Source organism: Somniosus microcephalus, chromosome 13 (genome assembly GCF_052327205.1).
Source record: "Somniosus microcephalus isolate GS21.2 chromosome 13, FLI_Smic_1.0, whole genome shotgun sequence".
NCBI lineage: Eukaryota > Metazoa > Chordata > Chondrichthyes > Squaliformes > Somniosidae > Somniosus > Somniosus microcephalus.
The window spans coordinates 26,244,683-26,271,767 of record NC_140999.1 but is presented as its reverse complement, the minus strand read 5'-3'; the positions used below and the strand labels follow the sequence as shown (position 1 = coordinate 26,271,767).

Genomic DNA, 27,085 nt, shown 5'->3' with positions numbered 1-27,085 from the left:
GTTTTCCCTGAATGCTTGAATGTCATCGTCAATTATATAATCAAACTAGATCCCAATCTGGTCAGTTTTGTAGGTAACTGACTTCTGCAAGATCCAAAGACCCTTCGCTAGTGGTCTCAAGTCATCAAAATGTGTCAGTGAGTTGGTGTCAATATAGAGAACATATGGATTATATAGATCAACATCAGCATATAGGTCTGCTGTTGGCCTTTTTAAAGCTAACTGATTATGTTAGAGTGATTTCTTGGGGGCCTTACTTGTCGCCTTCCTATTCTCCGTTTACAACCAGGACATATCTATCCAAATCTTTGCCATGCTTATAGAGTCATAACAGCACAGAAGGAGGCCATTCAGCCCATCGAGTCCGTGCCGGTTATGTAACTGAATTTCCCGTGTCCATTCACGTACACATTTTGGCTGCCTCTCCAGACCTGAGCCTATTATTTCTATCTTCTATGGCTTTCTCTTCTCTTCACCCCTCTTTAGCCCTGCACTCCTGTTTCTTCTCCTTCCTGTTACCCAGTCATGTCTCCTTTCATTTCTACCCTCTTGGGTATTTTGCCAAACACAAATCCCTACTCCAACCCTTCACTATTCTTCTACCTTTTTACTCTCCTGCCGCTATCCCTGGATAAGCTCACTTCCCTCTGTGCCTCTCTCAGCATTCTCCTAAGGACCCTTCAAGGCACTCACCGCTGCCTCCTTATGTGCAACAACCCAAGTGCCCCATCCTCCTCTCTCGCCAACCTTCCCACCCAGCAGACCTGCTGGGGACTAATCTTGCCAATCTCCGTTCTGTCCTGCTCACCCCTCCCACCGCTGACCCCATGGACTCTGCCAGCAGATCAATAATCACTGCCCCGCTCCAGATCTCAATCCAGAATATTCTTTTACTTGCGAGCAAGGCCTTTGCCAGCCACAATCTTATTGTGGATGATTGCATTGACATCATGGCCTTGACGAGAACTTGGCTCACAGGTGATGACACCTTGCCCCTTATTGAAGCCTCCTCAGCTGGTTATACTTTACACCATCTGCCCCACCCAATCCACTGGCATGATGGTGGTGCGACCCTTATCACCAAATCTAACCTTGGTCTGCCGCTCTACTCCGCTGACACCTTCTCCTTCTTTGAGCACCTTATCTTCTTCTACCCCTCTTTCCCCTCTAAAATACTCGTTGTGACTATCCCGCCTCATCTGTCTCGACCTCTCTGCAGCCTTTGACACAGTTGATCCCACCATTCTCCTCCAACGTCTTTCCTCATTGTCCAGCTGAGTGGGACTGCCTTTGCCTGGTTCCACTCTTTCTTATCCAGCCATAGCCATAAAATCTCCTGCAATGGCTTCTCTTCCCACCCCTGCACCGTTACTTCTGGAGTCCCCCAAGAAGCTATACTTGGCCCCTTCCTATTTCTCATCTACATGCTGCCCCTCGGCAACATCATCCGAATGCACAATGTCAGGTTCCACAGATACGCTGACAACACCCAGCTCTACCTCCTCACAACCTCTCTTGAACCCTCCACTGCCTTTGTGTTGTCAGACTGCTTGCCCAACATCCAGTCCTGGATGAGCCACAATTTCCATAATAAAACAAGACCAAAGACATTGTCTTCATTCCCCCCCCTCCCCACACAAATTCTGATTCCTCGCTGCCGATTCCATCCCCCTCCCTGGCCACTGTCTCAGGCTGAACCAGCCTGTTTGCAACCTGGCCATCCTATTAAACCTTGAGCTGAGCTTCTGACTCCATATCCTCTCCACCACAAAGGCAACCTACTACCACCTTCGTAATATCATCCGTCTCCGCCCTTGCATCAGCTTATCTGCTGTTGAAAACCTCACCCATGTTTTTGTTACCTTCAAATTCGACTATTCCAATGGTCGGCCTCCCATCTTCCACCCTTCATAAATTTGAACTTATCTAACCCTCTGCTGCCCATATCCTAACCCGCAGCAAGTCCTGCTCACCCATCACCCATGTGCTCACTGGCCTGTATTGGCTCCCGGTCCTTGTGTTCCATTCCCTCCATTGCGTCGCCCCTCCCTATCTCTGTAACCTCCTCCAGCCCTACAACTCGCCAATAACTGTGCGTTTCTTCAACTCTGGCCTTTTGTACATCCCCTACTCACTTCACCCTACCATTGGCAGCCATGCCTTCAGCCATCGAGGCCATTCATTCTAGAATTCCCTCCCTAAACTTCTCCATTTCTCCACCTCTCTCTTCGCTTAAAGACCCTCCTTAAAACCTACCTCTTTGACCAAGCTTTTGGTCACCCATCAATATCTCCTTCCTTGGTCTCATTTTTTTTTTATTACGCTGCCATGAAGTGCCTTGGGACATTTTCCTACGTTAAAAGGTGCTATATAAATGCAAGTTGTTATTAATTGTTAACTGCTAATTCTATCTTTAGTTTAACGTTTCCAAAATGTATCCTTATAAATATTTCTTCAATGAACAACATTTCAAAAGGTATATTGACATGTCCTAGTGACCTGGCAGGTTGGTGTGCCAGCATGCTTTACCAGGGAGAGGTTAGATGTGAGTGTGTTTTCCAAAGTGCCACCATTCTTGATCTCAGCAGTGAAGACAAGCTGAGATCAGGCTCCAACCAACAGAGCAAAAGAGTGAAAATCAGAGGTCAGAAGCACAATTCTAACATCAGAAGTGATCATACATTAATTGCTACAATGACCTTGTAGTTTATTTGCTCTGTTCTTTAGTAGCTGTGATCAGTATTGGACTATGAATTAAGTACTTCAAAAAATATTTATTTGTTATTAATGTTTCCATATTCTTTTTTATTTGCCGTCTCATTGGTAACCATTAAGCTGTATGCTGCAAATTCTCAGTTGTAACGTCTGTTGTGTAGTAACAATGATATAATACTGTATATTTTAACTCACAAGTCAGTAAAATACAATAAATGGCAAATTCAGATAACAGCATGCATGTGGGGAAAGAATGTGGAACAATACAAAATAGAGGAGAGAGAAAGGGAGGGAAGATCAAGCAGAAAGAAGCCAATAGCGTAGTCTGCAGCATACAAGATATATGTGATATCCTACATTACATTAGTGCCTCCACTTCAAAAGTACTTCATTGGCCGTGAAGTGCTTGGGTATCCACAATTCATGAGGTGTCCTGAGGCCGTGAAAAGTACTATGGGGGAAAAATTCAGTTGTTTGCACCTCCCGTTAGCGCCTTAAGAGGGCGCTAATGGGGCGCAAAGCAACTAACGCCCAGGCGCGGCGATGTTTGCGGCGCTCGCGAAATTAATTAGACATTTTGCGGCGGCGCTAAACACTACCGCCACAATCTCCTGCGCCGGCAGATCGTGACGTCAGTCAAGTGCGCAATGTCCCAGTAGCGCCCCGGACAGGATATTGAGTGGCGCCCCCTACCTTACCACCTGCCGCTAGCAACGACAGGTTGAGGAGAGCGTTTTGCAGTCAGAAAGGGACTGGGGGAGTGCTATTTAAAGGTGACCGCTTCCTGCCTTTTTTTGTTGGTGACATTTTGGCACCACGCATTCTGAGAGAGAGAGAGAGAGAGAGACTTCTGGAGAGATTCAACGCTGTGTGAAGGAGTTTTGGGTACTGAACAGCACTATGCAGGTTCATTTTGATTTGCCATTCCTTGCTTCGCCAGTGCTCTGAGGTAGCGCCTTGCTCCTCAGCCTTTGCACCTTAAGACAGGTGTGAAGTGCCTGATTTAGTGCTCCAATCACCTACAGGGGCGATAAAAGCCAAGTTTGCCGTCGGAAGCAATAATTAGCGCCAGGCGCTAAACTTTGCGCACGGCCGATAATGGCGCCCCAAATGGGGCGATACTGTATTTTTCCCCTTATATATGCAAGTTCTTTCTTTTTGCGTTCATCTTGTTAACAGATGCCTGTGTTGGGAAGTGACAATTGCTTAATAAATACTGACAGTAATGAAAAATGAATAGCACACGATGGTGTCTAAAACATGTAATTAGTGGGAAATATAAAATAGTATTAAATTAAAATAATTGGTTTTTACTGTAATCTTCTGATGAACATGTTGATACTGCAGATATGTAGGTTTCCCCAAAGATGTGATCTGATAAGCGTTGGCACAATGTAATATGAGGAGGCTCTTAGTTGCAGACTGTCTGAGAGTGAACTAGATCAAAGTAAGTCGAGAATGTATTCTGCTATAACAAACAGATGTGACCTCAAAATCTCACAGGTGGTTATTCTGGGATTAATAGTGATTTATGAGTTCCTAGAATTTAAAATTTAACTGTAGTTCATTGTATGACTGTTGCCTGAGGATAGTTTAATTCAGTATCAGGTGGCACAATATACGGATACACCAGAGCACCGTGCCACACAATGATGGTCATTTGTTTGTATCCACAATTCATGAGGTGACTGTTTGTCATGGGCTGCACGGAGCTTCTCCACTGGAAGGGAGAGAAATATTGGACGGCATGTTACTTGATGCCGTCTTTCGGAGGAGACATTAAACCAAGGCCCCGTCTGCCCCCTCAGGTGGACATAAAAGATCCCACGGCACTATTTCGAAGAAGAGCAGGGGAGTTATCCCCGGGGTGTCCTGGCCAATATTTATCCCGCAATCAACATCACTAAAACAGATTATCTGGTCATTATCACATTGCTGTTTATGGGAGCTTGCTGTGCGCAAATTGGCTTCCGCGTTTCCTACATTGCAACAGTGACTACACTCCAAAAGTACTTCATTAGCTGTAAAGCGCTTTGGGATGTCCTGAGGTATGAAAGGCGCTATATAAATGCAGGTCTTTCTTTTTTCTTTCATCTTGCTCAGCCAATAGCGTAGTCTGCAGCATACAAGATATATAGAGACTAAAATGGAAGCATATCTTGAGTGGGATAGAGAAGAATGGCACAGTGTCAAAGGACACTGGAGCCCGGTGCCACAGAGTGACAAGATATGGGTTTGCACCAGCATTTCCCTAAATGGTGAGAACTATAAATTCATATTGTTGATATGGGCGAAGTTGAACTAAGCTCAGACATTTTGACACTGGAATGAATAGAAAATTGGGTAAGGGGCAAGTTATCCTGAATGCTGTTGTAATAATTGGAGAATGTCATTAATGAAGTCACTGTACCATCCACCATTTTTGCTAGTTTGTAAGTGTTAGAAATTGTTTACAATTCCCACAGGTCTTCTATGATTACATTGTAATCAATGTTATGAATTCCAGTATAGAAACATAGGAGCAGGAGTAGGCCATTTGGCCCCTCGAGCCTGCTCCGCCATTCAATGCGATCATGGCTGATCATCCAAATTCAGTAACCGGTCCCTGCTTTCTCCCCATACCCCTTGATCCCTTTAGCCTTAAGAAATATATCCAACTCCTTCTTGAATATATTTAATTAATTGGCCTCTACTGCCTTCTGTGGTAGAGAATTCCACAGGTTCACCACTCTCTGGGTGAAGAAATTCCTCCTCATTTCTGTCCTAAATGGCTTACCCCTTATCCTTAGACTGTGACCCCAGGTTCTGGACTCCCCGACCATTGGGAACATCCTTCCTGCATCTAGTCTGTCCAGTCCTGTCAGAATTTTATAAGTTTCAATGAGATCCCCTCTCATTCTTCTAAACTCCAGCGAGTACAAGCCCAATCGTCCCAATCTCTCCTCATACGTCATTCCTGCCATCCCAGGTATCAGCCTGGTGAATCTTCGCTGCACTCCTTCCATGGCAAGAACATCCTTCCTCAGATAAGGCGACCAAAACTGCACATAATACTCAAGATGTGGTCTCACCAAGGCCCTGTACAGCTGCAGCAAGACATCCTTGTTCCTGTACTCAAACCCTCTCGCTACGAAGGCCAACATACCATTTGCCTTCTTAACCGCCTGCTGCACCTGCATGCTTACCTTCAGCGACTGGTGCACAAGGACACCCAGGTCTCATTGCACTTCCCCTTCTCCCAATCTATTGCCATTCAGATAATAATCTGCCTTCCTGTTTTTGCCACCAAAGTGGATAACCTCACATTTATCCACGTTATATTGCATCTGCCATGCTTTTGCCCAATCACCCAACCTGTCCAAATCATCCTGGAGTTTCTCGGCATCCTCCTCATCTTTACAAATCACATCACTTTTACAAGTAGCAGAATATATATGGCAACTTTGTGAAAAAAGTATTTCCCTACGAAAGATGAGTTATTAAATCCTAATTTAAATGTTCCTTAATTGCACATTTAAATAGATGAAAAAATACTGCAAAATTATTAGCAGGATTGCTTCAGAGAGTTTTGTTCTTTAATAGTTCAATTGGTGATCTATTGCTTGAATGATCATTCTTAAAGCTTGGAATCATTTAACAGTGTTAAATGTCACTTCATGATAATAATAACAATAAAAGTAGTTTTAATAGAAGAAGAACTTACATTTATATAGTGCCTTTCATGACCACCAGTCGTCTCAAAGCACTTTACAGCAGTCACTGTTGTAATGTGGGAAACACAGCAGCCAAATTGCACACAGCAAGCTCCCACAAACAGCAATGTGATAATGACCAGATAATCTGTTTTTGTTATGTTGATTGAGGGATAAATATTGGCCAGTATACCAGGAATAACGCCCCTGCTCTTCTTTGAAATAGTGCCATGGGATCTTTTACGTCCACCTGAGAGAGCAGACAGGGCTTCGGTTTAATGTCACATCCAAAAGACGGCACCTCCCGAAAGTGCAGCACTCCCCTGGAGTGTCAGCTTAGATTTATGTGTTAATGTCCCTAGAGTGGGACTTGAACCCACAACCTTCAGTGACATCAGAGGCAAGTGTGCTACCAATTGAGCCACAACTGACACGAAGTAAGAGTTCCTCGATAAACATAAGGCGAGTCATTTGTCACAGGAAATTTTGCAAAATGGAGAAGATTATGTTTCCTGATCCTCATTTTTAAAAACTTCAGGACTTGAGTGCCTAATCTAAACTGACACTTTGGTGCCATATTGCTTTATTGTAATTTGGATGAAGTGTTAAACCAAGACCCTATCCGTCTGTTCAGGTGGACACTAAAGATACTATGACATTTTTCGAAGAGTTTCACCCAGTGTCATGACCAAAATTTATCCCTTAACCAAAGTCACCAAAATAGAGTAGCTTGTAATTTCTCTCATTGCTGTGCACAAATTGCAAAAAAAACCCTATCCAATAGGATCAGTGCCAGCACGGTGGCATAGTGGTTAGCACTGTTGTCTCACAGCGCCAGAGACCCGGGTTCGAATCCGGCCTCGGGCAGCTGTCTGTGTGGAGTTTGCACATTCTCCCCGTGTTTGCGTGGGTTTTCTCCGGGTGCTCCGGTTTCCTCCCACAGTCCAAAGATGTGCGGGTTAGGTTGATTGGCTATGATAAATTGACCCTTAGTGTTAGGGGGATTAAATACATGGGGTTACAGGGATAGGGTGGGATATGTGTTGGTGTAGGGGTTACGGGGATCGGGTGGGATATGTGTCGGTGCAGGCTCGATGGGCCGAAATGGCCTCTATCTGCACTGTGGGGTTTCTGTGAAGTTCTGTGAAGAATCAACTGAGTTGCCAATCCACTTCAAATTCCTGCCTTGCAGCAGCACACCAGCTCAATGTTCGTACCCTCCAGATTTTGTGCAGAAGTAGCAAGATTTTTAAAAATAAATGCCACTATCACTGAGCAAAATCATGATCATCACAGTAGATTGTAAAAATAGCAAGATCTGGCATGAGAGAACACTAATCGTTATACATAATAAAACACTTCAGTCACTGCCTGCTTCATAGCTGCAATGTTTCTAAGTTTGGAATTGCTTATCTGTCTGTTCTGAGTGCTTGCATTCTCCAATTAATTGAAACTGGAACATAATGCTCATAAAATAGAATTAGCAAGAGAATATTCCTAGTGTTCTGTCATCCCCACAGATAACCTTCATCATTCACTCACACCTCTGTCTCTGTGAATTGCAGTTTTACACTTGTGAAAGTGCAGCAGTAATGCCCCAGTAGTAGTACAACAATCGCCTGTCTTTTGCTTTGTAATAGTTCAGTCAGTTGGACTGTTTCGTTTTGTTTTCAACTTCAAGAATTGGGCTAGATTCTGATTTTTAAAGTTGCTGATTTTTTTGTTGTTGTTGCAATTTGTCAGATCCCCCCCATTATGATATAGTCACAAGTCTGGTCTTTGAAGGCATGATAACAAGCCAACTGTAAGAGATTGCAACAGATTTGGAAGATAACAAATGTCTGAATGATGTTTCCATGGCAGTATATGGTCAGCTTCTCTGAGGAAGAATGATGGAATGATGGAAACGGTCCCCAAACATGTGGAACAATTAAATTCATACCACACATCTATCAAAATCAATGGGTCTGTTTCAGCAGACACTTTGAAAGGCAGAAATAAGAGTAATGATGTCATACAACCTCAGGTTATGTCCTTCCCCAGCATTAGTTAGTGGAAATTAATGAGTTTATTTTGTTATTGACAAATATTTCATATAAATGTCGTGACAAACTTGAAAAGAATCTCACTCATGACATCAGGAAATGTACAACCTATATACCGTTTGAGATTGTTGATGTGCCTTTCATTGGGACTCACTGGGAGATCCCTGTAGTTGATTATATAAGTTAGTTGCTGGATCATTTCTTCTGGCTGCTGGTGCAATTGTACTTGTTTTTGGAGCTTTCCTATATTTGGCTAAGGTTTGAATAGTCTACAGGGAGTGGTCTGGCTGGTGCTGATGTATTTTTTGGTCATTTAAAAGCTTGTGCTGAAACAAGTTGCTTCCAGACAAGGGTGGCCTGGTAGGGCTTCCTGTGGGAATTGACCATGCCTGGGAGAATGAAGAGAGGCCGCACAGAGCATGACAAGCTGCTAGAAGAGGGAGGAGGAGGAGGGGTGGAAGGGCTCTCAGCAGGAGGCTATATCCGCCGAGGGTCTTTAGGGAGCAATTCTCTTACCGTTACTTCAGCCTTATCATCGATCCCTCCAGCCCCGCCAGTGGCCACGACCTCAGTGATGCCCCTTCCAATGCCTCCTCCATGGTGGTTAAAACATACAGGTGCGCTTGTCCTTCTCCAGTTCTTTCCTGCTGCCTCCTGCTATGCGCCACCTTATCCTGCAAGAAAGAGGGAAGTGTGTCAGTGAGTGTCCTGCAATATATTTAGGTGACGTGGCTGTCATGGTTGAAGAGCTGCCAATGTGTGCAAGCTGTGAGTTGTGGGTGTGAGGCTTGCAACAGTGCTCAGTGTATGAGAGTGAGGTAAAGCATATGAATTGAAGGGTTGAGCACTGATTGATAGAGATTGTTGGTAGGTGAGTTATGGGAGTGTAGTGAATTGAGCAGTGGATGAGGCTAGTGGTACAGTTAGTATGATGTCATTTAAAGATGAACTCACTCACCTTGACAACTCATGTCAGATCGTTAAACTTCTTCCTGCACTGCATCCATGTTCTTGGAGCAACACTCCTGGCATTGACCTCCGCTATTACTTCTTCCCACTGCCTCCTGAGCATGTCTGGAGGGCCTCCTGCCCCCCTGCAGATAGAGAATGTCTCTCATTCTCTCCACGTCTTGCACCAAGACCTCCAATGCATTGTCAGAAAACCTTGGTGCACGCTCTCTTGCACATTCAGCCATTCCTCATAATATCACAGCCAATGGTCCCTTTAACAGCCGCGTAGCTCTCTCGACGGCCTTTCAAAGCGCGAAACCACGCATGTGCATTATTTTAAATGGGCCACACACCCAAAAAATATTTTACAGAAACATTGATCACAGCCCATATTCACTTTTCAAAAAAACTCCCACCACTTCTTGCAGCCACAATGCACCTCCCCTTTAAAAGGTGCAGGCTGCCTTTAAGTAGCACTAGCCACTCGCGATACCGTGCCCCCTGCTGATGTGTGCAGCCAATGAACAGCGCAGGAGCGCTGGCTGCATGCAGCAATCATTTAAAACAGCAGGAAGCACAAATTTAATGTGCTGCCTGCAAAGCAATGAACGGACACAGGTAAATCGCATACAATGATCCCCAGTTTTCGGGGGTCAGCCAATTTAACCCACTCTATGTTCCAACCAACTGTACTTTTCTGCTTCCCAATTGCCATAGATTTTTTTTAACTATAAATAATAGTATCAAACCAAAGTATTATATAAAAATAACTACAGCAGGTATGACTTTAAAATGGGGACTGAATCTGCTCTGGCCCAATTATCCCCCGTCCTCTAGCCCCACTTTACCGGAGTACTACACTTGGTCTTGACTTCCCTTGTGCAATACTGCGGAAGATCGACCAGTACATTGAAAATTTGCATGCACTAACTGGAGAGATTACATTTGCACTGCATAATGAAGTGTGTTGTCATGCTGTCCTAATATGCAATCACAGTAAAAATGTCAACATATTCAGCACTTTTCTGAAAAGGATGACATTTTAATTACTTATTGAGATTTTATTTATTTTGTCAATAATTCCACCCCAAACCCCCAAAAAAATGTATCTCATAAGAAAGACATTTTTCCTCTCATTATCAAAATAGATATGCAGAATGAATCATCTGTGTCCACATTTATTTATATAGTAAGAATGTCAGAGGACTGACTATACAAGGCAGTACATACCCAGTGTTGTGGAGGTACTTTTTGCCTGTGACTCAGTATTGTGCAGCACACAGTCAACCAGTGATTATTCAGATATTATTTTTAGCTCAGAAAAGGTGGATGTAGAAGGGACAGCTATCATTAGAATACATGTTTTACATCGTATAGCACAGGATACAGTAACATGCACATGTTTCCTTCATTTACTTTTGATTATACATAAACTACCTGCAAAACAAAATTTCAATCTGTGAATGGAAATCAAATCTTAATTCTTGCAAAACTGCTTTTGATAAAATAAGCAAGCTATCTAACAGGAGCTGAACTTTCAGTACTGTGCTCAGAACTCCGATTACTTATAATAATCATTTAGCTTACTGAGTCACCTTGGCAACTATGATATAGGCCTCTTCCTTTGTGGTTTTATCCCAAGTTCTCTGTGATTCCCAATAAGGAGAACCCATTATTTGAAATGTAGAGCATAAATGCTTTGGGATGTTGGGAATTAAAGGTTTTTTTCCCCTACTTCCAGCATTAGTATCAGGATAATATTTCTCACTACATTTTGAATATATAATCTCCTGCTGTAATAAGTACACACTCAGTATATAATGTCTGTGTTTCACTATATAATGTGTATGTGTCACCATACAGTGAATGTATTTCAATAGCATAGACACTTAAATAGTCTATGTAATTTCACTCTATAATGCATGTATCCTCTGACTTTGAATTCTAAAAGCCCTAATGAATCTTCACAATATTCTCTAAACTGGCAGCTGATATACAGGAGGCTGAGGGGAGATTTAATTGAGGTGTGTAAAATTATGAGGGGCCTAGATATTTCCCTTGGCAGAGAGGTCAATAACCAGGGGGCATAGATTTAAAGTAATTGGTAGAAGGATTAGAGGGGAGTTGAAGAGAAATGTTTTCACTCAGAGGGTAGTGGGGGTCTGGAACACACTGCGTGAAAGGGTGGTAGAGGCAGAAACCCTCATCGCATTTAAAAAGTACTTGGATATGCACTTGAACTGCTGTAACCTGCGAGGCTACGGACCAAGTGTTGGAAAGTGGGATTAGGATGGGTGGCTCTTTTTCGGCCGGCGCAGACACGATGGCCTCCTTCTCTGCCGTAAATTTCTATGATCCTTTATAGATGATTTAGAAGTGAAAGAATTGCAAGCCATTTTAGCTGAAGGTGTTGAAGAAAATAAATCTGAAAAGAGCACAAGGGAAGAAAGATATAAATAATTAATAATTAAACACTCCAGATTTGGGGGGGCGGGGGGCGGCAAAGAATTTTTCTTTCTGAAACTTATGACTGAAAGCACTGAGTGATCATATTGTAATGCAAATGACATTGGCCGAAATTTTAGAAATTGCAAACGTCCATGTAGAGTCACAACCCTTTACAAACACGGCCACAGTATTCTTAGCGATATGTGAGGTAATGTTGGTTTAATGTCACAAGATTTAATAGAATCATGGGCAGCATTGCAATAAATATTTTCATATGTACACGTTGACATGAATCAGTCATTCATGAAAGAAAGACTTATGAAATAATACTGAGCGGCCTATAGGTGGCGCTGTCCAGGGAGAGTATAAATACCCGGGCACGGGCCCAGCTTGCGCAGGACATTCTTAACAGGAACTAGTGAAGGACACAACTAGATCTCCATGTTGTAAAACAGCTTTGTTTAAAGCTTAGACCAAGTGCCTAGTAGTTTTCTTACATCATACGTCATGTTGCGGGATATTTTGACCATTTTTCCAGAGAAAGGAGTTGTGGGGGAGAGAAAAGAAGTAAAGGGCTGAATTTCCACAGGGGTTCTCCCTCTCGTTCACTGTAACTTCACTGGAAGAGCCGTGGAAATGGCAGATGAGCGGGAGAAAAGCAATACGTGTTCTCAAGAATTTTTTTAAAAAGGGGCACCTAGACGAAAGGTAGTTAATATGCTAATGAGAATTGTTTCTCCCAGAGACTAAACAACAAGCACATTGTTAGTTTGCCCAGTTATTTGTAAAGACATCTCTCACTATTGTGTTGAAAACGATTTCAACCTCTGTCAATCTGCGAGAGCAACAGGATTTTTGACAAAAAGTGAAAAGCCGTTAGAGCAGAACAGAGATAACAAGGAAGGCAGTCAGGCTTTTGGAAACAGGATGCTGCACAGGCATGCAGCCAAGAGTTGCAAAAGACAGGAGACTGGAGGGACAGTGGTTATGGCTCGGGCTGTAGAAGTAGATGCAGAGGGATTATTCTGTTTAAGAGTGTCAGCCATGGCTCAGTTGACAGCACTCTTGCCTCTCAGTCGACAGCACTCTTGCCTCTCAGTCAGAAGGTTGTGGGTTCATAGTCCCACTCCAGAGACTTGAGCACAAAAATCTAGGCTGACACTCCAGTGCAGTGCTGAGGAAGTGCTGCACTGTTGGAGGTGCCGCCTTTCGGATGAGATGTTAAACTGAGGCCCCGTCTGCTCTCTCGGGTAGACGTAAAAGATCCCATGGCACTATTTCAAAGAAGAGCAGGGGAATTATCCCTGGTGTCCTGGCCAATATTTATCCCTCAATTAACATCATCCCTGGTGTCCTGGCCAATATTTATCCCTCAATCAACATCACTAAAACAGATTATCTGGTCATTATCACATTGCTTTTTGTGGGAGCTTGCTATGTGCAAATTGGCTGCCGTGTTTCCTACATTACAATAGTGACTACACTTCAAAAGTACTTCATTGGCTGTAAAGCACTTTGCGATGTCCGGAAAGGCGCTATATAAATGCAAGTCTTTCTCTCTTTAAGTTAAGTAAGATGACCCACTGAAGTGGGGTAGTGTTGCGTGTTCTTTATTTTGTATCAAGACGCAAATATGAGTTGTATCGATTGAACTAAGGAACTCTGATCATACCGGTGTCTCAGTATCTTTCATCTTACTGCAGAAGGAGCCAAACTTTGCCTCATCTAGTGTTAACTCGGTATGTCAGAGAGATTGAAGAGATACACATGTGAAAGACATGTATATCCAGTCCAAATTGCAATGGGGTGATATTATTATATCCTCAGGTTATGTTATCATAGAAGTAGATATATAGCCTTGTGAGTCAACTCCCATAAAAGTGAGACACACAGACCGCTTAAAGGAGCAGCTGCTGCCATTGCACCGGAGAAGGTATCTACAGCAGACCTGAATGTGTACAGTATGGAATAGTGTACAACAGTGTACATATTCATTTTCACTTCAAAATCATATATTGGCAGCCAATTGAAAGAATATTATGAAGGTTCATTAAAAGCATCTAGAGTTGAAAGTCTGAGGACACATGCATCATATAATGAAATTACATTCATTATTTGTCTATGCCATCAAAATATATTCACTATATAGTGAAATTTATAAATTATGTAATAAAGGACAGAAATCATGTACTGAGAATGTGTACTTATTACAACCCATATCCATAATATATTAAAAAATCTTATGTCTGGATGCATTTCTTGTCTGTGCTACTTCCTATTGTCATGTTCTTGTCATATGTTTTGAGTCAACTCTCCATTATAAATTGCTATATTCTCATTTATAATGTAAAATGCTTATGTAAATTAATCACTTTGATTGTGCAATACAGCCACTGAAATTCCACAATTATCAAAATACTTTCTTAATACTTTTTTCTCTCAGCAACTAAAATTTCTAATATCTAAAATAATGGTTTAACTGAAGAAAGCGTAGTAATTTTCTTTTCACAGTAATATTATTAAATGTATCTATTGAATTATCTTTTATGTCTTTTAGCGCCTTCCCTAAAGCCTGATATTTGAGTTAGTGGCCTAGAAATTTGATGGTGCTAATATCACCAGCCTCCAATATAGTGAGCAGGAAGCATGTGCATATTATGAGCTAGAATTACGCCAGCCGCCATATTGGTATAGGCAAAAAAAGGCGTCCAGGGCCCGCAACTGAAACAGGTGTTAGGCCCTTTCCATATGCAAATAAGGGGCCTAATGCCTGTTTGAGACCTCCTCTGCAATATTGGTTTGCCCTAAGGCAGCCAGCGTTAGTGCCGGCTCCATTCAGGACAAACCAGGCTTATATGTGGCCTAACCAGCAGCCCTTAAAGGGGTCATTGCAAGCCGCTACCAAAAAGGTAAGTTTGGTAAAAAAAAAGATTTATATTTATATAGCGCCTTTCACGACCACCGGACGTCTCAAAGCGCTTTACAGCCAATGAAGTACTTTTGGAGTGCAGTCACTGTTGTAATGTGGGAAACGCAGCACCCAATTTGCGCACAGCAAGCTCCCACAAACAGCAATGTGATAATGACCAGTTAAACTGATTACCTGAGGGTGGATCCGGGAGCAGCAGGAGGCCCACATTGAAACTGCAGGCTGCTGCTGGCCACCACTCGGCCACTCGGCCAACCCCCCCCACCCCCCAACCCCCCCCTGACTATTGTTTGTGTCTTTGATCGCCGCTGCCACCCCCTGATCCCAGCCACTGCTACCCCACCCAGTCCCGGCCACCGCTACCTTCCTTCCCAATCAATCCCCTCCCAGTCATGCCCTTTCCCTATTGCCTCCGCCCCCCCACTCCCAGTTGTCTCCCGCTCCCACTTCCCTTTAATGACTTACCCGAGGGCAACTGCTGACGACGCAGCCTGGAACGCCCATTAGATGTCTGTAGCTAGCCGGTTCGATGATAACGAGGCCGGAGGCCCAATACTAGGTGGACCTCGGGCCTATTCATTCAGGCACAGGAGGTTTCCTGTGCCTCTGTTTTTGGGCACAAATGAATTTATACGCCAATGTTTTTACCCAGAGTTGTGATGTGAAATGAATTTGATTGTGCAGTTTGAACAAGTACAGTGTGACTAATTTCCTGGGCTAGATCAGTACCATTCAGTTAGCTTTGCTGAGCATCTTGTTTTTGAAACTTGTTACGCTATAATTGTGCTATCATGCCAGTACTCGCAGCAGGGTGTAGCTACAGCATGACAAGCTTACATAGGCCATTTCCATTACAAATATGAACATAGGAATTTAAAATGGTAATACAAAATAAGGCCTGGATTTTACCCTGGAGGTGAGTTCTGTGCCAGGGGCGCGGGACAGTCTGTTGTGAGGTCGGGAAACCCAGAAGAACGGGTTCGTCAAATGTCCTGCAGAATTTAACATCAGGATCTCCTGTAAGTGGGGTTCCTGGAGGTCTTTCGGGTGGGAAGCCTGCTTCACAAGGCTGAAGCCTACGAGAGCAGGTAGGTGTATTGGGGGAGTGAGAGAGATCGGGGAGGGGGGGGGGGCGAGTTTCGGATCGTGGGGCGGGGAATCCGAATAGCAGGGGGTCCGGCTATTGGGGGGGGGGGGGTTTCAATGGTGGTCCCATTTGCGGGGGGCGGGGGGCCGATGGTGGACGGGGGGGGGGGGGGGGGGGGGGGTGGGGAGGCTTTTACTGGGTAGCTTGTTGAGCCTGGAGGAAGCACTCGTGCTCTTCCTGGCCCACAAGCAGTGCTGTAAAGGCACTTACCTCATGGATTCAGCCCGTCTCGCCTGCTTTCAGCTGCTGAGATTCCCGAGGCCCAGGAAACCCGGCCGCCTGTGGTTAAAAATAGAACGACTGTTAAAATGAAGGCAGGCAGCCTCATTATAATATTTAAAATGACCAACCTGCTTCCCGCGAGTGGATTGGTCGCCCGCCCCTCATCCCACCTCCATTAATACCGGAAGTGGGTGGGTTCGAGGCGGGTTCGGTTCCTGTTCCAGATTTTTTGCATTTCAACCTCTGACACAACCCCAACCCACCCGATTTTGGAAGTTAAGAGTCAGCCCAGAATGTATGACTTTAAGATGTGGGCTGAATTACTTCTGCATGGTTTGGTTCAGTTATCCACCGCTCTCTAACCCAGCTTCACCTGAAATCTAACACTTGGGGCCGGATTTTCATTCAGGAGTCGGGTAGGAGGCGGGACAACAACTTTCGGGGTAGTAGTCCTGCCTCCATCGAGATGTGGCCAATCCACGTGATTTTAACTTGATTGACGTTGTTGAGCCCGCCCAGCGGGCTCAGCAGGCCAATTAATGGCCACCTGGCAACAGGTGACGTCACAGACTGAAATTTCATCTGTCAAGAGGTTTTGACAGTTGAAATATCAGCAGTTCACAGCTGTTTGAAGCTGTCAAACACTGACAGTATTACCTCTAACCTGAGTCCTTCTCCGCAGACTCAGTTAGAAATCTCTCCTGCACAGAAAGCTGCAGGCTGTCACTTTTGACAGTTCGCAGCCATTCTGCTTTCTGTGGCGGTGAGATGAGGGACTCCCGAGACCTAAAGGAAGGAAGACTGAAAAGGTAAGAAAAGGTCATTTAAACTTCTTTACACACTTTAGACGCACCAAACACACTTACCTTTGCACTCATGCACACATCACTCACCTGAACACTGACATCTCGACCCCTCCAAGTCCTTCAACCCGATGGCCCGCCTCGCAAACTTGGCGTGGTTTGGAACCGTCGGGAATCCCACACTTCAGCATTAGAAATAGGGATTAGGCTAAAAACTGCCTGTTAACTACCTGTTAACCGCAGTTAATTGGCACTAATCCCTTCCCACCTCGGGTAGGCGGGTCCCAGTGCGGGGCGGGTACCCGCCTCCTTTGAAACTGGCATGGAGGCGGGTTGGGTGCGGGATGGGATCGAGACCCCTGATTTCGGGATTTTAACCCCCCACATGCCTCCAATCCCGACTCCACGGCCCAGTGAAAATCCTGCCCTTGGTCTTGACTGCTCAAGTTCAGCACCACAGGGGATTATACCATTGTGACATGAGCTAACAATATGACACGAATTAATATATATATCTGTGTATCAGAGCTACTGCCAAAACCAAATCATTTAACCAGTTTACCATTTTGTCTTTCTATTGCAAAGCACTTTCTGCACCAGCAAGTTCTAGCTGCTTTGAGGCAGCTCGAGTTTGAAGTCTGCTCTTTTTCATTAGTATTTGAGTTCTTTGTCAGAGTGACCCTCTAAGCCAGGCAGTCTGTCTTTGAAACAGATGACGATGGTTACCAGTTCCAAGTTGCCACTTGAAGGGGCTGAGAGAAATATCTAATCATGGACAAAACGACCTAAATTGTTCCTAAATGCAACTGCACAAGCTGCGTGGTGACAAGTGAGCCGCAGGAGAAAAAAAGTGTGATAAGAATTTAACCTTTCGAAGACCAAACATTTCTACAGCAAAAGTGAAGCAAGATTAGAAAAGACAGATTAAAAATGAAAATAAATTGATGTAAATGGGACTCTTCAAATTAATTTAGGCCCCGTCTCTTTAAATAAAATGTCTGCAGGTGCAGTTTACAGCCCTCTTGAAATAACCCCACTATCCAAACTTGCGAGAGAAAAGGTCCATCTGTACATCCATGGTTAACAGCTTACCTTCTTGAATAGCAACTTTGGCTGAAGCCATAGACACATAAAGAGCCGCATATAAAATATTCAGAATTTTTTCTGATTCCTGCTTTGAAGAGGAGGTTATGAATGTGCATTTCTTACAATCTAGTGCATTTGGGGACCCCACATTCCCCATCCTTCAAATCCAAAGGCTGAATTTATTTGAAGATTGCAGTTGCTAAATTTATTTCAAGTACGATGAAATTTTAAAAGTTGCTTTACCTCTGTGTATTACCGTCGTTCTGCTTTATGATACGCATCATTAGAAATAATTAGAAAATCACCCTTCAATGGATCAGTTATTATTATTCATTCTTGGGATATGGGTGTCGCTGGCAGCATTTATTGCCCATCCCTAGTGCCCTTGACAAGGTGGTGGTGGGCTGCCTTCTTGAACTACTGCAGTCCACGTGGTGAAGGTAGGGAGTTCCAGGATTTTGACCCAGCGATAATGAAGGAATGGTGATATATGTCCAAGTCAGGATGGTGTGTGACTTGGAGGGGAGCTTGGAGGTGATGGTGTTCTCATGCACCTGCTGCCCTTGTCTTTCTAGGTGGTGGGTTTGGGAGGTGTTTTTGGTTAGTCTTATACTGGCCAGAAAGGTATCAGCTTTGATCCCTAGCCTGTGCTGCTGTATTCATCTGGGTGGTGGTGGGATCACTGCAATGGGTGTCAGAATTCGTGGGCTACAGTGGACACATTCAGCTAGGTTTCCTACTCCTGACCCGTTTCTAGTGAGTAAGGACAGGATTGGACACTGCTGCGATGCCGACAATGGATGAATGTCCTATCAATGCTCATTGTCTAGGCTTGCGCACGAAGAGTGGCCACTTCAGGAGGGCACGAGGTGGCTGCTGGCACTCAGAGGATCATGTGTGTCACTACCTTTGGTAAACAGGGGAATAAAAATAAACAGTGACCTTTTTTCTAGATGTTGTGAAACAAGATAGTTGTACGAGGGGTCCCGTGGTGCTTTACAAAAACTAATGAGGGGAACAGACGCTGAACCAAAGGAGAGAGGGTAGAGGCAGTGAGTAAATACTGGGACGCTAAGATGGAATTATAGCAAGGTATGGTGGCGTCAGTCTTCCCGACTTTCAGCTGAAGGAAGTTACAACTTATCCAAGGTTTGATGTTTGACAGGCAGTCCAACAGTATGGAAGTGGTCATGGACTCAAGAGAAGTTCTGGAGAGATGGAAGCACATGTCATCAGCATACATGTGGAAGTTGACCCACTGCTGGCGGGTGATGCTGCTAAAGGGGCAGCATATAGATAAGGAAGAGGAGACGGCCAAGGATAGTTCCTTGGGGGACTCTAGAGGTAACAGGGCCAGGGAAGGAGAGAAGCGTTGCTGGAGATGCACTGACTTTGTCCAGACAGGTAGAATGGAACCACGCAAGGGCAATTTTGCTGACCCATGCAGTTAAGGACAACTGATGGAGAAGCATGGCATGACCAACTGTGTCAAACACTGCAGAGAAGCCAAGGAGGGAAATGCACCATCATCATTATCACAGAGGCTTGAGTTGATTTAGTATTATAAGATAGGCGGAAACTGGGCTAGGGGGATTTGAATTCAGGGTTGCAAGAGGGATGGGCACCAGTATATATGAGGCTCGATTCTGAAGGCTCTGTATTTCTGTCTCTCCTTGTAATTTCCATATGACTGCAGTTTCTACATTCTAAAGTTAAGTCATAAAGGAAATAATCCTCTCTCTTAAACACAGTCAAATTATCAACATCAACAGATGCTGCTATTACCACACCACAACCAGAACATTTCACATGGAATTTTAACTTGTTTTAAATATGTCAGAGTGCCTTTTGCAGGGCACTTCAGCTTTAATCTGCCTTAAGAAGTAGATTGCCTTTGTTCTACAAATATTGATTTATGTATCCCTTCTCTTTCTGTTTCTAGTTAAGGACCTTCATACTTCATAGACAGCGCATAAAGAAGTGTCATAATAAGAGTTCCACTGTATTACAGTATCCATACCAAAATTCTACTAAAACTATTCTGACTTTTGAAAGATATCAAAACTCTTGCAAAATATAAACATCATTATTACCATACAGACTTACCCCAACACTTGCTCTTGTGTTCACAGTTTGATGGCTGTTTCCATAAGCAGACAAGTACCTTGTCAACCAAAAGCTAGGTCTTTATTTCCCACTGTGTGCAGGTTAGCATGTCCATGTTTAGCAATTAACCCCTAATAGTTGTATATTACTCGTTGGAGAATACGTGGAATGCCTAGTTCATTCTCCTAGCACCTTCAATGGTGATACAAGCTAAAATAATGTGGTCAAATTTATTTACAGGTGAAATAATATACAGAAAGAAAAAGACAGAAGTTACTAAAACAGCAAATCATTTAGAATCAGTTAATTTATCATTTTCAGCAAGGTATTTTTTTTATTTTTTTTTATTCATTGATGGGATGTGGGCATCACTGGCTGGCTACGCCTGCATTTAGTGCCCATCCCTAATTGCCCTTGAGAAGATGGTGGTGAGCCGCCTTCTTGAACCGCTGCAGTCCATATGGTGTAGGTACACCCACAATGCTGTTAGGAAGGGAGTTCCAGGATTTTGGCCCAGCGACAGTGAAGGAACGGCGATACAGGTCCAAGTCAGGATGGTGTGTGGCTTGGAGGGGAACTTGTAGGTGGTGATGTTCCCATGCGTCTGCTGCCCTTGTCCTTCTAAGTGGTAGAGGTCGCGGGTTTGGAAGGTGCTGTTGAAGGAGCTTTGGCGAGTTGCTGCAGTGCATCTTGTAGATGGTACACAAGTGGTGGAGGGAATGAATGTTGAAGGTGGTGGATGGAGTGCCAATCAAGCGGGCTGCTTTATCCTGAATGGTGTCGAGCTTCTTGAGTGTTGTTGGAGCTGCACTCATCCAGGCAAGTGGAGAGTATTCCATCACACTCCTGACTTGTGCCTTGTAGATGGTGGAAAGGCTTTGGGAGTCAGGAGGTGAGACACTCGCCGCAGAATTCTCTGACAAGCAACAGATCCTTTGGATGAAATAGTTGAGTTTGTCTCTTTCATAGACATTAAAGAGGAGATCTTGTACATGGACGATATGAATTCCAGTTCACCCAACAGGAACATTTAGAATTGACCCCTTAGAATTGTGGTTTTATGCCACTGGGCTTCTTTTATGTTACAACCACTTTGCTTGAAATAAACAAATAAACAGAGATGTTAACAGTCATTACCTGTTGGGAGCTAAGGTGTTAATGCCAAGAAATTGTAAGTTTCCTTGTGTCTTTCCCTCCAGACTGTGTTTTGCACCTTGTCATTGATTTTTCTAATGGCTCAGTAATCAGTTGTCTCTGGCAATTCATGTTAAGCTGTAGGTCTGCAGACTTGTTCCCCAGCCATCTAGGAGATCAAAGAGAACTTTTGTCAAAATCTGTTTTCCTGCTGATTGCCATTTTAGGAATGAAGTGATAATCTGTATTTTACATTTAGGTATTTAAATAACATATGAAATAAAGGTAGAATTTTGGTAGAAAAAGGTGTGGTGCCAGAAGACTGCCGGGTAGCTAACGTAGTACCTATATTCAAGAAGGGGGATAGAACATGTCCAGGGAATTATAGACCAGTCAGCTTAACATCGGTGGTAGGAAAAATAATGGAATCACTACTAAAGGAGAAAATAGAAGAATATCTAGAAACCAAAAATATAATAAGGAATAGTCAGCATGGATTTCAAAAGGGAAAGTCTTGCTTGACCAACCTCATTGAATTTTTTGAAGAGGTAACAGAGAGAGTAGACAATGGTCATGTAGTAGATGTAATTTATCTAGATTTTCAAAAGGCCTTTGGTAAGGTACCCCATAATAGACTGATGAACAAGGTCAGAGAGTGCGGAGTCAGGGGACAAGTAGCAGAATGGATAGCTAACTGGCTTCAAGACAGAAAGCAGGGAGTAGGGGAAAGGGTAGCTATTCACAGTGGCAGAAGGTGGGTAGTGGTGTTCCACAAGGATCAGTGCTGGGACCACTGCTGTTCACAATTTACATTAATGATTTAGACTTTGGAATCAAAAACACAATTTCTAAATTTTCAGATGACACCAAATTGGGGGGGGGGGTAGTCAATACTGAGGAGGACTGCAACAAATTACAGGAAGACATTAATAAACTTGCAGAATGGGCATATAATTGGCAAATGAAGTTCAGCGCAGATAAATGTGAGGCACTGTATTACATTTTGGTGGGAAGAAAAAGGAGGTCAATTATTACTTGGAGGGTGCGAGTCTAAGTGGGGCAGAGGAACAAAGGGATCTCGGAGTACAAATGCACAAATCACTAAAAGTTGCGACACAGATTAGCAATGCCATAAAAAAAGGCAAACCAAGCACTAGGGTTTACTTCTAGAGGGATAGAATTGAAAAGTAGGGAAGTTATGCTAAACCTGTATCGAACCTTGGTTAGACCACACTTGGAGTACTGCGTACAGTTCTGGTCGCCATATTATAAAAAGGATATAGAGGCACTGGAGAGGGTGCAGAGAAGATTTACAAGGATGATACCAGAAATGCGAGGGTATACATATCAGGAAAGGATGAACAGGCTGGGTCTCTTTTCTCTTGAAAACAGAAGGCTGAGGGGTGACCTAATAGAGGTCTTTAAAATTATGAAAGGTTTTGATAGAGTGATACAGAGAGAATGTTTCTGCTTGTGGGGAAGAGCATAACTAGAGGCCATCAATATAAGATAGTCACCAAGAAATCCAATAGGGAATTCAGAAGAAACTTCTTAACCCATAGAGTGGTGAGAATGTGGAACTCGCTACCACAGGGAGTGGTTGAAACGAATAATATAGATGCATTTAAGGGGAGGCTAGACAAGCATATGAGGGAGAAGGGAATAGAGGGTTATGCTGATCGATTTAGATGAGGAAAGACGGGAGGAGGCTCGAGTGGAGCATAAATGCCGGCATGGACTGGTTGGGCCAAATGGCCTGTTTCTGTGCTGTTTATCCTATGTAAAGACATTGCCACATAAATGGGAAGCTATCACATTCTCCCTTGATCTGTACTTTTTGATAAAACTCTAAGAAATGATGCTCACTACATAAACAGTTAATATGTGCTATATTATATATCAAAAGTTGTGAAACACAGCATGATAACATTTTACAGCAAATTTGTTTGAATTAGAGATTACAAGGAAGTTAAGCAATCTTTTTTATCTTTTCAAAGATCTGACATGGAAGAAGACATCTTTAAATCAGTCGAGGAAGATCTCGCAGAAGCAATACAAGAAATAACACCACAAGAAGAGTCCCTGCTAAATCAAGGTGTATTAAAGTCAAAACACTGTCTAATCACACTTTGCAGCAATAGCTTAAAAGGGGTTCTGTTTCTCTGAGTGGGAAGTAATTTAGAATCATGAACAGGTATTAGTTTGATTGCAGCGGTGATTGGAAGACATTTTATCGACTTAGTTTCATCTCTTTTGGTGATGATCACACCATTTTCTATCTCAGAGCATAGACCTACATTTGTATCTGTGGTACTCTTGATTCAGGCACTGAGAGGTGTGAGGGTGATGGCTAGGAGTAACTTAACCACCAACGATTCCCTTCCTTCCTGTGGAGAAACGCCTGCCTTCACTCCCACTCTCCCACTGTTGACATAGTTGAGATTGAGAACTTGCGTGAGTAATTGTATATATGAGGCTGTGTTCTTCCATTTGTTGGTGCATTGGTGTGCTTCACCATAGTATTTTTCTTGTTCCTTCTGTTCATATTCAGGCCCTTCCATGTTCTCCTTCAACATTTTTCTATATTTAATTGTCACTTATAGTTACTCGTCAAACTCCCATGGCATTGAACACTGAGAATCAAGACCAAGCATAGTCTTCAGAAGAAGAAGGATTAGAGGGCAGTGAAACAATTGAACTGGGGGCACAAACATAACTCAATGAAATTATTTTTATATAATGTTTGATTTGATATTGTTATTTAGAGTTAAGTACCAAAATATGACAATTTGGGAGGCTGGGAAATAGAATTTGTTGGAGCATAGGTGTTTCTCTGCAGTACAAGTTGAGAAGCTGGAAGGTACAAAAATGAAGCACTCTACCGCCACCACTGGCAAAAGAGTGTAATTACAGCGTGACAAGTTTACATAGAGTTGGTTGGAGCACAAGTGTTTCTCCACAGTACAAGCTGAGAAGCTGGACGGTGCAAAACTGAAGTACTATACTGCCACCACTGGCAAAAGAGTGTAATTACAGTGTGACAAGTTTACATAGGTAGTTTCTATTATAAATGTGGGCATAGGAATTTATAATGGGAAAACCTGAAACAAATGTGTGAAAAAATGTGACAACAGGAAGTAAGGTTTAGAGACAGGAGGTGTGTGTAGAGGGAAGATTTTTAATATATGATAGATTTTATTTTGATCCCTTCTTAGATTTCTCCCTCAAATTGTCTTACCTTTCCATTTTTTCACTGCATTGCCACTCATTGACGATTTCTTTATCTTCTTTTTCTCATATTAATTTCTTCTTATACGCTCCCATTTTCCTTTTCCACATATACTCACAACTTTACCATGGTGCAAGTGAGTAACTGTAACAATTACAATGAAGTGTAGATTCTCACAAAGAAAAGGCTCAGCAGTGAGCTAACTTGGAATTATGTAACAGTTCATTTTTTACTACAGATGTTCCTATTTTGAAGAAAAGTAAAAAGATCAGTGAAAAATCAGATGTAAGTGACCATTTTTTGTATTTAAGAATATGATTTGGTTACATTGATTTGTACCAATGGACACATGATAAAAATGGATATAAGGATGTACATTAAATTTCTGTTGATAAATGGAACTTACCTCCACAATCTCTTCCCGACCAACCCCCTATCACCGACCCCCTCGATCTCCCCCACCCGACATCCCCATCACTGACCCCCACGATCCCCCCCAACACCCCATCTCTCTCTTCCCCCCCATCCTGTGAGATCACTGACCACCCCCCAACCCCACGATCTCTACCCCCAACAACCACAAAGCTTACTCCAGGGACTTGAGCACATAAATCCAGGCTGACACTCCAGCACTGTACTGAGGGAGCGCTGCACTGTCGGAGGGGCTGTCTTTTAGATGAGATGTTAAGCCGAGGCCCCGTCTGCTCTCTCGGGTGGATGTAAAAAGATCCCATGGCACTATTTTGAAGAAGAGCAGGGGAGTTATCCCCGGTGTCCTGGCCAATATTTATCCCTCAATCAACATCACTAAAACAGATTATCTGGTCATTATCACATTGCTGTTTGTGGAAGCTTGCTGTGCACAAATTTGGCTGCCGCATTTCCCACATTACAACAGTGACTACAGTCCAAAAGTACTTCATTGGCTGTAAAGCGCTTTGAGACGTCCGGTGGTCGTGAAAGGCGCTGTAGAAATGCGCCTTTCTTTCTTTCTGATACTGGGCTGTGGCCTTTTCTGGAGCGATACCTGCCCGACAGGCAGCCAAGCCAGTCAGTCAGGCTGGCTTCCAGGCAGAGAATCTGTTTGAAAAGAATTACGTACTTCCAGGTTTCCCAACCATAACCCCTCCCCCACAAATTACTAGAAGCAGCAACGTAGGCTAATACGGCCATAAAAAAAACAAAGCACTGGGGTTCATTTCTAAAGGGATAGAATTGAAAAGCAGAGAAGTCATGTTAAACTTACCTAGAACCTTGGTTAGACCACACTTGGAGTACTGTGAAGAGTTCTGGTCTACATATTATAAAAAGGATATAGAGGCATTGGAGAAGGTAAAAAAAAATTACTAGGATGATACCAGATGTGAGAGATTATACCTATCAGGAAATATTTAACAGGCTGGGGCTCTTTTCTCTAGAAAGGGGAAGGCCAAGGGGTGACCTAATAGAAGTCATTAAGATTATGAAAGGGTTCGATAGGGTAGATGTAGAGAAGATGTTTCCACTTGCGGGGGAGTCCAGAAGTAAGGGCCATAAATATAAAATAGTCACTAATAAATCCAATAAGGAATTCAGGAGAAACGCCATTACCCAGAGAGTGATTAGAATGTGAAACTCGCTACCACAAGAAACATAGAAGATAGGAGCAGGAGCAGTTAAAGCGACTAGCATAGATGCATTTAAGAGGAAGCTAGATAAACAAATGAGGGAAAAAGGAATAGAAGGATATATTGATGGAGTTAGATGATGAAGGGTGGGAAGAGGCTCATGTGGAGCATAAATATCGGCATCGACCTTTTGGGCTAAATAGCCTGTTTCTGTGCCGTAAACCCTATGTAATACTATGTAATTCACAAGCCCGTTGTCACGGTCTTCCTCATGAATGTAACAAACCCATTTAACATAAAAGGTGTGTTGGGGTAAGGTCAGGTGCCCTTTAGTACCTTGCCCAAATGAGCGTGACTAAATGTAGGCCTTGAGAATGAGTGTCAGAAGGCTAATCGACCCGAGGGTATAACAGCGGAGCCTGATCCTGTCCTTACTGAATGTCCACACACATTAGCTCTGACAGGAGTCACTATATAATGATCATGAGCAGGAACTCGGGCTGATTTTCTCTTCCCTATCCCAGGGGTGCTACGGGCAATTGTGATGCACCTACGACCACCTGGCTAAGATGAGCTAACTCAGCACAGACTGGGCACTGGCACCTTCCTGTTCTACACGGCTCAGTGGAGGAACTAACTAAGTAAATGTAGAAATAATGTCGCAGCAAGAATTCTCAACCTACAGTAATTGCTCATGTTAATTAGTTAAGTATCGGTCTGTTTGTGAGCATAAAATAAAAATGCAACTCTATTTCCAATTTCACAAAACAAATTAATTATATCTATTGCTTTACAAAGGATGCACTGAAGACAAACTCAGGTGGTTCTAGGGCTTAGTTCCAAATGCTAGCAGGACTTTAGATGTAGTGAGGTACTTCTTTTCAAATAGAAAGAGTATCAGTTAAACGTTTGTAGGTAAGTTATTTTTACGGAATCTAGACTACAGAACAGGAGAGTTTGCTCGCACGATA

General features: G+C 43.2%; 1 protein-coding gene across 2 annotated transcripts in view; it reads left to right on the top strand.

The window, feature by feature from the left end:
- Positions 1-27,085, top strand: part of LOC147108154 (uncharacterized) — a 47,711-nt gene that overhangs the window by 516 nt on the left and 20,110 nt on the right. For both annotated transcript variants that reach the window (XM_086004673.1, XM_086004672.1), the window contains exons 2-3: positions 23,276-23,373; positions 24,746-24,792. In XM_086004673.1, coding sequence (XP_085860799.1) covers positions 23,283-23,373; positions 24,746-24,792 — 138 coding nt within the window. In that variant the 5' untranslated portion in view covers positions 23,276-23,282. The remainder of the gene's footprint in view (positions 1-23,275; positions 23,374-24,745; positions 24,793-27,085) is intronic.